The sequence below is a fragment of the Rana temporaria genome, chromosome 7 (assembly GCF_905171775.1).
Source record: "Rana temporaria chromosome 7, aRanTem1.1, whole genome shotgun sequence".
Taxonomy (NCBI): Eukaryota; Metazoa; Chordata; class Amphibia; order Anura; family Ranidae; genus Rana; species Rana temporaria.
This window is the reverse complement of record NC_053495.1, coordinates 29,580,456-29,594,542: the sequence shown is the minus strand read 5'-3', so window position 1 is coordinate 29,594,542 and position 14,087 is coordinate 29,580,456. Positions and strand designations below refer to the sequence as shown.

The following is a 14,087-nucleotide window of genomic DNA, read 5'->3' as shown; positions in this document are numbered from 1 at the left end:
CATCTGGGACTTCGCCCAGATGATTGACGTTCCTGTCAAAACCCCCCCACCCCCCCCGGCGGATAAGGAGTGTCATGAGTTTCCGAAACTAGCCGAACTGCGAGTCGGCAGCAGCGCTCCCCAGACCCTGTGCATGAAATACATTCCTGTTCTGGGGACATCTCAACATTTGGGATTTTCTTTCACTTTAAGTGATAATAGGAAACAGGACAATTTAGGAGGGTGCATCTCCCTGACAGGGGCACAGACACCAATGAAAACCTGACAGGTGTTCTAATACCTCTCCACTTTATCCAGAACTGGCCCATACTTTATTGGTGGGTCTCTACAATACTTAAAAAATACTTCTCAACCCCATTTGTAAATTTCCCTCAGTATTTCTAGGTACCAGGTGTTGAGGCAGGGATGTGCTTGTTGCAAGGTTTAATTCTATTGGCAAGTCTAGCAATAAATAGCTTAGCAAGTCATTTTCAAGCTTTCAAACTTCCAGCACAATTGCTTGCTATCCGGGCAGCCGACCTTAGTCTGCTGTCGGCTGAATATGGGTCACAGGAGTGCAGTTATATATATATATATATAGGTATTTGTTGCCTGAAGTTATGTTTTAAAGTATCTCTGAGCAGATTATTTTCACTTTGGATTGCATAAGTGCATAGGTTTCCCTGAACTTTCCACAGGAAAGAGTTAGCAATGGAAAGCGCATTCTACAGTCTCCCTGTCGGCTTAGAGAAGGGAGGGGTCTCTGCTTAAAAAAATATATATATATATATATATATATATATATATATATATATATATATATATAAATATATAATGTTTGAGAGTTCTAAGTAGTATTTCAGCATAAAATCATGATTTTTTCATGTAGGAGAGAATTGCAAGAATGAGCTTGGGAGGTTAGTGGTTAATATAATTTTAACCACTTCCCGCCTGTCATATAGCAGAATGACGGCCAGAAAGTGGTTGTATTATCATGACTGGGCGACATATGTCATCCAACAGGATAAGCCGAGTGAGCCGCAATCGGTGGTGCAGTGTGTCAGTCTGACACACCACATCTCCTATTCCTGTAAAGAGACTGATGTAGACTCTTTACCATGTGATCAGCTGTGTCCAATCACAGCTGATCACATGGTAACTAGGAAGAGGATAGCCAATTGGCTGTTCTCCTGACAGGGAGGGTCTGAGATGATAATCAGCGCATTGATCATCAGTTCAGACCTATCGAGGGTGCACACTAGATCCCACTAGGGATTCCAACTAGAGACCACCAAGGATGCCCACTAGAGCCCACAGGAAGGCTAATTCCCATTAAATGTCAATCTGTGCCCATCAGTGATTCCCTGTCAGTACCTCATATTCAGTGCTGCCTATCATAGCATCTATCAGTGCCATGAATCTATGCCCACCAGTGCTGCCTATCAGTGCCCACCAGTGCTGCCTATCAGTGCCCACCAGTGCCACCTATCAGCGCCCATCAGTGCCACCTATGAGTGCCCATTAGTGCTGCCTATGAGTGCACATCAGTGCCACCTGCCAGTGCTGTATATCAGTGCCACCTATCAGTTCTGCTTATCAATGCCACCTATCAGTGCCCATCAGTGCTGTGTATAAGTGCCTCATCATCAGTGCCGCTTCATCAGTGCCCATCATTGAAGGAGAAAACTTACTTATTTACAAAGTTATATGACAGAAATTAAGGAAAACTCTTTTTTTTCTTCAAAAGTTTCGATATTTTTTTATTTGTAACGCATAAAAAGAAAATCCCAGTGGTGATACTACCAAAACAATCTCTATTTGTGGCAAAAACTGCACAATTGTCATTCAAAATGCAACAGCGCTAAAAGCTGAAAATTGGCCTGAACAGGAAGGGGGGGTGGGGGTGAGTGCCCCATATTGAAGTGATTAAAGCATATCTAAACCCCAAACCAGTAAATGTAATTTATTTTAGCTTACCAGTCCTGTCAGTAACAGTTTATCTATAAAAAAAAAACATCACCACTACTCCAGGCTGTTCTTCTGACTTGGACTACAGAACACCCCCACTTCATATGGACTACAGAACACTCCTCATCATGATATGTCGTTTCATAGTTCACAGAAAAAAAGCAGGGAAAGCTAATAACAACATTGTTTGTTATTTCAGTTCAGTACACGGGAAGTTACATGAGCACTGGGTTTCTTGCAGGATCAATCGTATTTTTTTTCTGCACTTATGCCGCGTACACACGATCGTAATTTCTGACAACAAAATGTTTTGGCTCAAACTTGTGTTGCATACACACGGTCACACAAATATTGTCGGAAATTCTGAACGTCACGTACAACACCACGACGAGCCGAGAAAAATTAAGTTCAATGATTCCGAGCATGCCTAGGATTTTTGTAAGTCGGAATTGCATACAGACAATTGAAACTTTTGCAGTCGAAAAATTTGAGAACCAGCTCCTGAATTTTCTTTGTCGGAAATGCCGACAGAAAATGTCCGATGGGGCCAATTTCTGACCGAAAGCTCACATCGAACAATTCTTGTCGTAAATTCCAATCGTGTCTATGCGGCATTAGTTATTGAAAACGAATGCAATCACCATATATAAGGACTGGTAGACTGCAATATGTGAGGCCTCGTACACACGACCGAGGAACTCGACGGACGAAACATATCGTTTTCCTCGTCGAGTTCCTTGTTAGGCTTGCCGAGGAACTCGACAAGCTTGCTTTGCGTACACACTGTCAAGACCAAATCTCCTCGTTCTCAAACGCGGTGACCTACAACACATACAACGGCAGGGGAAGTTCGATTCCACTGGCTAAACTCTTGGGGCTGCTTTTGCTAATCTCATGTGTTTGCGTGTTAAGTAAAAGTTTGTTAAGAGACTATTTGCACTTTTCAGTCTGTTACAGCTTGAAAAATGTGTTATCTCCATTACAAATGCTACTTTTACTCCCGTCTCATATGTTATTCTGAGCAAGCGCGGGTTTCTTAGCATACACACGCTCGAGTTTCTCGTCGGAAACCAGCCCGACCAGGAACTCGACGAGCCAATTTGAGACTCCCGTGCGAGGAAATAGAGAAATTGCTCTCTTTTTGGCTCGTCGAGTTTCTTGACAGTTTCCTCGACGAAAATGTACACACGACCGGTTTCTTCGGCAAAAAAATATCTCCCAGCAAGTTTCTTGCTGTTTTTTGCCGAGAAACTCGATCGTGTGTACGAGGCCTCAGACTTTTTTTCCTGAGTTTAGGCGTCCTTTAAAACTTTTTTTCCCACTATTAAGAAAGTTCCTTATAGAGTAGCTTTGTCTGTACGACTGTTGTTTTCTAAACTTGGGAGTTTTTTTTTTTTTTATGAGTTATCCATATTATTCCTGTATATTATAAGACGGATTTGTAGCTGAAGCGTATTAGTGGTTTCTTTTTGAAATGTGAATATTTTGGTATTCCCAAGTGCCTGCCGCAAATGTCACACATTATCAGTAGCAAGATCGGTGGAAGGTACAAAGAAACCATATTCTCTTGTGAAAGGCCTCTCTTGTTAAGAGGCCGTTCAAACATTACAGTACAGATTGCAATTTTTGGAATTTAAGGTCTTTTGATTTGTTTAAGAAAGGGAAGTAAAGCTAACCAATTAACCCCTGACAGGAGGTTCATTAAAGGTTTGTAATCCTTTGCCAAGTCTTTTGTGTAACTAAACTAGACTAGTGCTGAGGATTTGCAAAGCTTAGTCCCTTCACTGGAGGAGGCCTCGACTTCGAACATTTGTGCAGTTTTCACAAGACTTATATTACCAGAAGCAGACTGTGCTGACATAGAACGACGTAGGTAATCATTGGATCCGCGCTCTTTGCGCGACAACAATAGCGAGTAATAACGATGGTTGTCTGGGCTGCTGATTTCTTTAGTGAATGGATTAGACTTGTCCCTTGTCCCATTCATATGGATTATGGTGCGGTGTAAATATTCGAGGGCTATCTATATTATGTAGCCGCCTGGGGATAAAAGCAAGAGGAAGTGTATACTTGTACTCTGTTACCTTATACGCCTTTCGTTTAGCAGCTCACAGTTTCTTCATTCTATTTCATTCTTAGATGTATGGATTCATCTATACACATTGCATAGAGCACTGTTTTAACCACTTAAGGCCTATTTTTCAAACTTGTTGTTTATAATTTAAAATCATTTTTTTTGCTAGAAATTTACTTAGAACACCCCAAACATTATATATTTTTTTCAGACACCCTTGAGAATAAAATGGCGGCCGTTGCAATACTTTATGTCACACCGTATTTGAGCAGCAGTCTTGCAAGCACATTTTTTTGGGAAAAAATACACTTTTTTAAATAAAAAATAAGACAACAGTAAAGTTAGCCCAATTTTTACATTTTTGTTTTTCTTATTTATTTTCTTATTTTCTATTTTTACACTGTCTTTTAAAAATATATTGGGTCACTTTTTATTCCTATTACAAGGAATCTAAACATTCCTTATAATAGAAAAAAAGCATGACAGGACCTCTTTAATGTGAGATATCACATCTCACATTTACACTTAAATGCATTTAAAAAAAAAAAATGAAGGTTTACTGGGGTATCTGGCACCAAGCCATTGGTAGCAGATACTTTAACTGCTTCACGACAGCCCCAGATTTACTGTCACAGGGCGGCCGCTCTGAAGAATCACACACATATATATATATATATATATATATATATATATATATATATGATTCTGCACTTCCGGGCTTTGGGTGCAAGCACTCGCCGTCGGCGGGTCCCTCCCACTGCATTTTTACGCAGCAGGACCCACAGACCTGATGTCCGCCAGGACCTGCTGATCGTTACTCTGACAGAATGACAGCCTGTCTAAGAAAAACAAGGCAGACTGTCATTCTGTAAGTACAGAAGTCTTGGATCCTATGTTTCTGTGAAGCGGAAACACTGATTAGAAGTTTGGAGTGCCAGCAATCAGTGCCCTTAAGTGCCAAAAATCAGTGCCCACAAATGCCAGAAATCAGTGCTTACAAGTGCCAGCAATCAATGGCCATTAGTGATGCCAGTCGGTGCTGGCTATCAGTGCTGCTCATCAATGCCCATCACTGTTGCCCATCAATGCCACCCATCAATGCCCATCAGTGCTGCCTATATGTGCCCACCAGTGCCACCTATCTGTGCCCGCCAGTGCTGCTTATCAGTGCCCACCATTGCCACCCATCAGTGCTGCCCACCAGTGCCACCTATCAGTGCCCATAAGTGCGGCATATTAGAGCCTCCTCATCAGTGCCATCTAATCAGTGCCCATAAGTGCCTCCTCATCAGTGCCCAGAAGTGCCACCTCGTCAGTGCCCATCAGTGAAGAAAAACAATTACTTATTTACAAGAGTTACTGACAGAAACAAATAGAAAAAAATATTTGGTCTTTTTCTTTATATATTATTATACGTCATTTTTTTGTGATTTGTAACTTTTTTTTCTCTACTAGTGACATCACATCTTTCCAATGTAAATACAATCTGCATTGTGTTTACAGCACTCTGCTACAAGTTCTCCTATGGAGCACTATTTAGCAAGATTCAAAGCCCAGGAGCTAATCATTTTGGCTCCCCGGTTTAGTTCTGGACTCCAGCTGCAAAGAAGCTTCTTGGATCCAAGAGCATCGCATGTCTAGGTGCCATTTAAAACAGTGCTGGGACACAGCTGCTCTTCCTGTGCCGTTTTAAAAAAGCACCTGAGATTAAAGTGGAAAAACAAATATTTCAGCTGCAGTTTTCCTACCATAAAGCACAAGATTGTCCTCACAGCCATAATACTCACAGCTCATCTGGAACTCTGCAATATCATTAGCCAAGTCCTTACCAAAGATGTATGCACTATCATGTGTTGGGGGGCTTTCTAAACCTATGCAAACACAGTCTTTTAGAAAGTTATAGCTAGATTCAGAAAGATTTACGCCGACGTAACTCTGAATCTGCGCCGTTGTAAGTTTAAGTGCATTCTCAAACTGAGATACACTTAAACCTAGCTAAGATACGACAGCCTGCGCTGTCGTATCTTAGGGTGCAATATTTAGGCTGGCCGCTAGGTGGCGCTTCCGTTGAGTTCAGCGTAGAATATGTAAATGCCTAGATACGCCGATTCACGAACGTACGTGCGTCTGTCGCAGTAAAGATACGCCGTTTACGTAAGGCGTTTTCCGGCGTAAAGTTATTCCATCAAATAGCTGGCCTAGTCAATGTTAAGTATGGCTGTCGTTCCCGCGTCGAAATTTGAAAATTTTACGTCGTTTGCGTAAGTCGTCCGTGAATAGGGCTGGACGTAATTTACATTCACGTCGAAACCAATACGTCCTTGCGGCGTACTTTGAAGCAATGCACACTGGGATATGTACACGGATGGCGCATGCGCCGTTCGTAAAAAAACTCAATCACGTCAGGTCACCCTCCATTAGCATAAAACACACCCCCTCATTTGAATTAGGCGCGCTTACGCCGGCCCCATTTACGCTACGCCGCCGTAAGTTAGGAGGCAAGTACTTTGTGAATACGGTACTTGCCTCTCTGACTTAAGGCGGCGTAGCGTAAATACGATACGCTACGCTGCCTTAAAGATGCGGCGCCCTACTTGAATCTGGCTATGAGTATTTACATAAGAGTGTCAGTGGGCTGCTGATTATGGCCTTTTTTAATTAAAACGTTTTGGACAGTACACGTGGTATAAAGTGTATGTGAAGCCAAAACTGGTGGTCATACATGTGATTTATGATCAATTTACACATAAGTGAAAGCAAACAAAAAACTCATCAATGATTAAAGTTTCAAACATTGTAACACATACCACATTGTTTCCCACTCTGTGATCTATTGATTATATAGATCAAAAATACAATCTATCAGCTATAAATGTGAACAATCTATTAAAAAATATCACTCAATCAATCTGAATTACAATAGGTTCTCCTGACACAAGAAGATATTTGTTTGATTAATTAGATGTGATCAATTATATTCTACCACAGCGGATCATCTTGGCTGACTAAAATAAAAAAAAAGCTCATTATATACTAAATCAGGGGTGCCCAACCTTTTGAAGCACGAGGGCCACTTAAGTAACTTGGTAACTGGTCGTGGGCCACAATCAGCGGAGGGGGCAAGTGGCAGATCCATGTCCGCTCTGCATATGCAGATCGGATCAGATTGGAGGTAGGACACAAGTCGGTTTACATCTGCCATTCCTTGATAGTGAATTGAGGGTCCAATTGAGTCAGACTGACTGTGTGAAAGGGGCCCATGGCTGCTTTCACACTGATGTGCTGCGGTTTACCCACACCACGGGTGCAACGCAGTGTGCCTTTGGCTTTTCTGCACTTTGCAATAGACTTCTTTATATTCTGCAGGTTTGGTGCACTTTCAGAAAGCTCACCAAACTTGCAGGTAATAGCAGAAGTCTATGGCTCAGTGCAGGTAACCCGCAGGTGCGCTACTCTGCATCTGCGGATTAGTTTGAAAGCTGCCCAGTAACCCCTGCAGAACAGATATGCCCATATATACACTGATTTTAGTAATAAACTGACCTTTAATAACAGTATTCCATTCCATTCCAGAGCAGAAGGTCGCGGGCCACATCAGAGGGCTCCGCGGGCCACTGGTTTGGCACCCCTGTACTAAATAATCATTTTATACTGAATAATCCATTGTATGATCATATCAATCTGTGTGTGGCCACATTAAAGTGGTTCTAAAGGCTGAATGTTTTTTACCTTAATGCATTCTATACATGAAGGTAAAAACATCTGTGTGCTGCTCCCCCCCCCCAGACCTTACCTGAGCCCCCTTCGATCCAGCGATGTTCACAGTGACCTTGGCTGGATGGGGACTCTCCATCCATATTGGCTGAGACAGCAGCGGGAACCCTAGAGACACATCTGAAAGTAAAGCCTTGTACCCACTACTAGCTTTTTTTTTCATTCAACCCAGCGTGCTGAATGGAAAAACTGACAGCGCAGGTCGGAGATGCTGTATTAACTATGCAATGTTAGTAGAGCGATCTCCCCTGCTGCTCTATTTAGTTCTGAAAGGGGGTGCCCCCCTCCCCAGAACACTCTGGTCAGCACTCTCAGACATTGGTTAAGAGCGTTGATCCGGGCTGGTCGGCAGACCTCTTTTGGTCGTGCCCATTTGACAGAAGCCGGCTTCTGTCAGACCCGCTGCAGTACACACGGGCCGAATGTCTATTGAACCAGTTGATGCTGCCCGACATTCGGCCTGTGTGTACTAGGCTTTAGAGGCAAAATCATCAAAGCAAGGAGATAGCCCATCCTAAACAGTTCTCACCAGGACAGGAATACCCAGTGGATGATATCTTCTCACCTATTTTTTTTCTACAGAATCAGGTGAAGCCATACTTTATGGAGACCTGATGTATGTGCTATTAGAAATCAGGCAAAAGTAACCCTTCCACATTCGACAAAAAACTAAAACTAAAAATGTTTTGGCTTGACTTACACTTTAAGTTAACTACCTCCTTTACGTTTGCACTTGTTAGTAAGATCTCTCTTCCCTCAGTTTACAGATTGTAGACTCAGAAAAAAAGAAATCAGCGCCCAGTGTCCAGATAAATGTTACTTCTAAAATATGGCCCATAGATCTTTATTAAAAATGAGTAACATGTATATCAAGACAACGTGTTCCGTTGGAATTGACACCCCCTTCATCAGGGCTGTGGCTGCGTACTATTTGGTGGGAACGATGCCCATGAGTGGTTATGTTGGATCAAGGTTTCTGAATAGCAGGATGCTGGCTTTTTTTTGTATAGGCAGCAATGACTATACAGCAAGCATTAGAAGCTGTACAGCAAGTCATGCATGCAATTAGATTAGTAGTAATATTATTAATAATGATTAAATACTAATCATGATAGGTGTTGTAACAATTTACTGCTCATGATCTAAGTACCATATAGTGAAATTTGTAGGATTCATTTTGTAGTATAGTAATAAACATAGTTTTTCTCTTTTAATTGTCCGAATATATATTCCTATACATTTTGATGCTCTGTCATGTAGCATGACTCACACAGACAGGTTTACTGCACAGTCTCATCCACTCTGACTGTGCACTGTATGCTGCTTCTTGTGTCAGTAGGTGAACCAACCAAGTCACTCATTTCCTCCTCTTGTCCTCCAGGCCTGATGGCATCGGAACGGTTACAGTTGAAGAAAAAGAGCGATTTGAAGAAATCAAGGAAAGACTTCGCTTGTTGCTGGAAAATCAAATCACACATTTTAGGTAAAGCATTTCTTAAGAAGTGAAAAAAAAAAACATGTAACTTAATTAGCTCACTCCCCGGGAATAGGATTTACACAGAGGACATTTGTATATTCCTTTATTTGTAGGTATTGCTTTCCATTTGGCCGACCAGAAGGAGCATTAAAAGCAACTTTATCCTTGTTGGAGAGGGTAAGCAGTCATTTCTCCTTACAGAGGTGTAATACTTCCCCCTCTTGCACCAATAAACTTATTATGGTCATACCCTTTGATCAACCACTCTGATGACCATGAAAGTGTTTGGAGCACATGGTAATTGTTTATTAGGAGGGAAAAATAAACAAGGATAATACTTAGTTGAGCTAACGCAGCTTCTATTGTTCCTAACTATAGTGACTTACATTCTAAAAGCAAATTTTTTTTTTTTTAACTCCTAAAATTACTAGAAGTTTGTCCTTTTGCCTTTAAAAAGACCTGTACGTTTCACCTCCTGTTCTACTGATCTCCTGTTATTAAGGTTTTAATGAAAGATATAGTTACTCCAGTTCCTCAAGAGGATGTGAAAAATGTTATCCGGAAATGCCTGGAGCAAGCTGCTTTAGTCAACTACACAAGACTATCAGAATATGCCAAAATTGAAGGTAAGAGACTTATTTTATAACTTTGCAGGAAGCTCACTGGTGTACTTGGTTCATTGATTGATTCAAACGTTTACTTGGAAAGCACAGAAAGATTACTGGTTGATTCATGTGCAAGGTCTTTTTAATACATGTTTTTTAAAATGTTGGCAATTGAAACATTGTACTTTGGTTTTAATATTTGTCTATGTTTTGTCTTGGAATACCGCCTGTCAATGTGTATTTCTGTACTTTGCTTTTTTGGAAATTTGAAGATTTTAGTGTTTTGCTGTTTGGTCAACCAAAAAGTATTGGTTTGCAGTGAACATATGTTGCTATAAATTGTTTTGTTTGTTTTGAACTTTGTAAATTTGTAGATCTAAAAAATAAAGTGCTTTATTTAGCTTTGTGGCATAGCTCTGCAAATGTACATTTTAACAAATATTTATAGCTTATAAATTGTTTGGTAAAATGTGTTGTTGGTTTTTGCAATCCTTTATACATTGAAAGGATTTCTTTGTCCAAGTCCTTTGTAGGTCAAGTGGGTCTTAACTTTGCCCACCTGACAATGCTGAGGGAATGGCTGAAAGAGAAGTTATTAAACTTTGCCCAGTGAGAAACACTTAAGAATTGGGCACTAAAGAGATTTTTCTCTTGAATAGATCTTGTCTTAGAGATGACTGATACAAATAAAAGTATGCAGGTTTTGTTGTTGTTGTGGATTTGGATGATGAATTAAAGGCTCTTTGGTTGGCAAAACAAAGACGTCAATTCCCTTGTTATATAAAATATAAAACCATGGCTGATTGGACGTGGGAGGAGTATGTTTCCGGGATAACTTTCCTCCATCACAAACTTTGCTTTGTCAGAGCTGTTCTTTCTTTAGTAAGTGCTAACTCGTTGGTAAGATATGCTCTCTTGTTTCAGATAAGTCAATGCAAAACAAATCTTTAAAAAAAAAATCTGTAAGTAAAAATGCATTCATTTCCAACGTAGAACACTATAGCTCTTCTTTTGTGCCGCAGTTTTTCTCAGTTGTGTGAATACTTTGCCCTTTTTTTCTGCACTGTGACTTTTAGGTCTGGGAATACTTTGAAGCAACAATCCTTCTCTTTTCCAGCTCTCTGTTTAGAGAAGTTCCTCATCCCACACTACCTGCTCTCCGCTTCTTTCCCTCCTTACTCGTTATTGGCACAGCCATTTTCCCTCTGCCTTTCTGAAAGTGGTTGCTATGCCAATAAAAGAGCATGCTGGGATTGTTAACTCTTAACAACCCAACATCCACCAGTTGCATGAGTCTGGTTTTCTCTCACAGGCATAGTAAGGTTATTTTACTTCTACCTCAAAGGCTACCGCCCATTTCTATTCAAGTTCAAAATCTCAACTCCCAACAATGGAGTAATTGAAAAAAAAAAATTACCAATATAAATAAAAGTAACACATTCAGGTGGTAGTGGTACATTTTCAGAGACTATGCTTGTGAGGAAAACGTTTACGTGCCTTGGATACTTAAGGCTTGAATGCTTAGTATCTTAAGCCAAATTTTGTCAGTTTTCTTTCCTTTTATGTTTGGATCATTTGAGTCTTGCAAAGAGTACAAAAATCCCTAAAAAGCGCAAATAAACTGTACAAAATCACAGTCCCAATCTGTGACATATGGGCATGCTGAATGGTTAATCCAGCAAAATTCGAATTAAAAAAACAAAACACCCTTCTCAGTGTGTCCCAAAATACTTTAAATCTTTTCTCCTTTTAACCTGATGTAACATTTTCCTCTAACCTTTGACCTCTTTACCTCTCTGACCTAAGCCTCTTGCATGCCCAAATCCTCTTTTATAGGGAAAAAGAGAGAAATGTATGAACACCCTGTCTTCTGCTTGGCCTCCCAAGTGATGGATTTAACCATTCGTGAGTACTTACCACCACCTCCTCTCCATGCTGTCTCCACTCTGTTGCCATTACCTCGAAAACCTTCAGATCCAAACCAAATCACTTTCCTTGCTTTAAGTCTATGAGCATTCTCCCTGTCTGTTGCTTCTGTCTGTGAAACCCAGTGTGAAAGTCCAGTCACTTTTTATCAGCCTAAAAGAGGTTAAAACAACTAAGTCATTTGTCTGTTTAAACTGGCACCTGTCTGTAAGTTTATGTCTGTGACCTGAATGCATTTTTACTTTTGCTTCTGTGTATCGCCAATTTGTTAAAATGCTTGCAACCAGTTTTCAAGGGTACCTCTACATCAGGGGACATGTGATAGAGCTAGAGGTTGCGTTTGTAACGACCATGTGTACGAAATGATACCTTAACAGTTGAGGAACGTACAATACTCACCAGTTGTCTTAACCCATTTAATTTTTTTATTATCAATTTTGCAGCGGACTCAAAAAGAACACTTGATTAATCTCTTATTGAAAAATATAATTCATGTCTAAAAGCTTTGTATAAAATTCACAGATTTTTTATTTATTTTTTACCTCTAATCGGGAGCAGCCTCCACTTCCTGTTTGATAATGAAATATCTATGTTAATTATTTTGGGTGTATAGCACTTTTTTTCTTATTTTTTTTGATCAAATGTCATATACCAGAAGTGAATGGGGGTAACGGATTGGTCCACTTGCTCATTAATTGTGCATATTATGTTCTTTCTCTTCTTTCCTCCTCGCTTTCTCTTACAAATAGAGAATCAAAAGGATGCAGGTGAACAACTGTATATGCCTTACAAAATAATAGGATTGTAATATTTTCTGTTTTTTAATTTTTTTTCCTTTGTTTTCTTTTTATAGCTCCTTAAGTCATGTGATCCTGCGGTCTGTACAGGAATCACACTGCCACTTAAGGAGTTAATTTGTGCTGTCTCAAAAACAAAACAAAAAAAAACCCCACTGAAAATCCTTTCTGTCAATAACAGAGCCAATTTAGTATCTGACTATTTAAAATAAAAATATTGGGGAAAAAAAAATTACTCTCCACCTCCCTTCTCATATTTGTGTTAAAGCCTTTTAAACTGTTTGTGTTTTCTGTACATGTGTACTAACAGCACAGTCAGAAAAAAAACTCCTTGTGTTTTGCGTCCTCTATGTTTGTAAGATAATGACATGTTATACATGGCTCCAACTATTTAACAGTCCTGCCCTTTGCAGCACAAAACATCTTTTAACTGTGAAAATACACACCAAGAATTCTTCACAGTTGGAGATTTGCATTTTTCTCCAAAAACGTTTTGCCTGTTTTAATCCAACCAAATGGCCATCCCAGAGTAACCTGGAAAATTTCACTTTTTTTTTCTTCTGTAGGCATTTTGCATTTATTTTATTTTCTCTAGAATATTTTTAAATATGGCTTACTGCATGGCTCGTAGAATTCCTAATATAGTGATGTCAAAAGCGGATATGCTTGTTTTTAAGGGCTTTTGTAGGTTTCTCTTGTTTCAGTTGAGTTGTCCCTTGAAATAAGTGCCACTAATTCAAGACGGCCTAACATATTCCAGAGTGAATTTGTCAGTGCTCAATTGCTCTGTACTGCTTTGTCATTATCTACTTCAGTTCACGGGCTGCTATTCGCAATATTGTAGAGGTAGTCTGTCAGGTTGCATTACTGAAACTCATGTAGGAATGACTTGCGCTTGTTTCAAATGATAACTTACAGAGAAGCATATAAAACTCTCTAACTCTCATCCTACATAGTGCAATAGAATATCAATTCCTTTATCACAAATATGTGATGTGCTTTTTCTGGTCATTTTATAAAGGTGTTTTATTATTTAAACAAGTGGTTCTCTTTTTAAAAGATAGTTTGAAGTAGGGTACTAATGACCAACCTTCCAATAGGTATCCTTTTTTCTTTTAAGAATGCAGAGTACAGGTAAAATTTGAAATACAACATAGGGTTGTGTCAAAATAAAATCTTGAGAATATTACTAATGTTTGTAATATAGATTTTTTTTTTTTTGGATTCAAGGCGTGATTGGGTAACTGTAGTAAATTGCCCATTCATCTGCATTCTTCTATTGTGTAACTTTACTGGGAGTTAAGAACCACTGATTTAAATATTCAAACCACTTTTGTATAATACCGATATTTTAAAGCAGATAGGACAGAATATTAATCTATGCACTATACCAATTTCACTTTTGTTGATGACTTTAGTTGGTGTAACTATTAGATCTACAGCAATCATAAAACAAACCCAAGGGCTGGACAGAGACCATATAATGC

General features: G+C 39.7%; 1 protein-coding gene across 41 annotated transcripts in view; it reads left to right on the top strand.

Annotated features, from left to right (window-relative positions):
* Nucleotides 1–14,087, top strand: part of CADPS (calcium dependent secretion activator) — a 553,237-nt gene that overhangs the window by 373,031 nt on the left and 166,119 nt on the right. For 18 of the 41 annotated variants that reach the window (XM_040359139.1, XM_040359135.1, XM_040359125.1 and 15 more), the window contains 5 exons: nucleotides 9,177–9,278; nucleotides 9,386–9,449; nucleotides 9,775–9,898; nucleotides 11,714–11,782; nucleotides 12,553–12,570. In XM_040359139.1, coding sequence (XP_040215073.1) covers nucleotides 9,177–9,278; nucleotides 9,386–9,449; nucleotides 9,775–9,898; nucleotides 11,714–11,782; nucleotides 12,553–12,570 — 377 coding nt within the window. The remainder of the gene's footprint in view (nucleotides 1–9,176; nucleotides 9,279–9,385; nucleotides 9,450–9,774; nucleotides 9,899–11,713; nucleotides 11,783–12,552; nucleotides 12,571–14,087) is intronic. The other 23 variants (XM_040359154.1, XM_040359156.1, XM_040359140.1 and 20 more) reach the window with 3 other exon arrangements.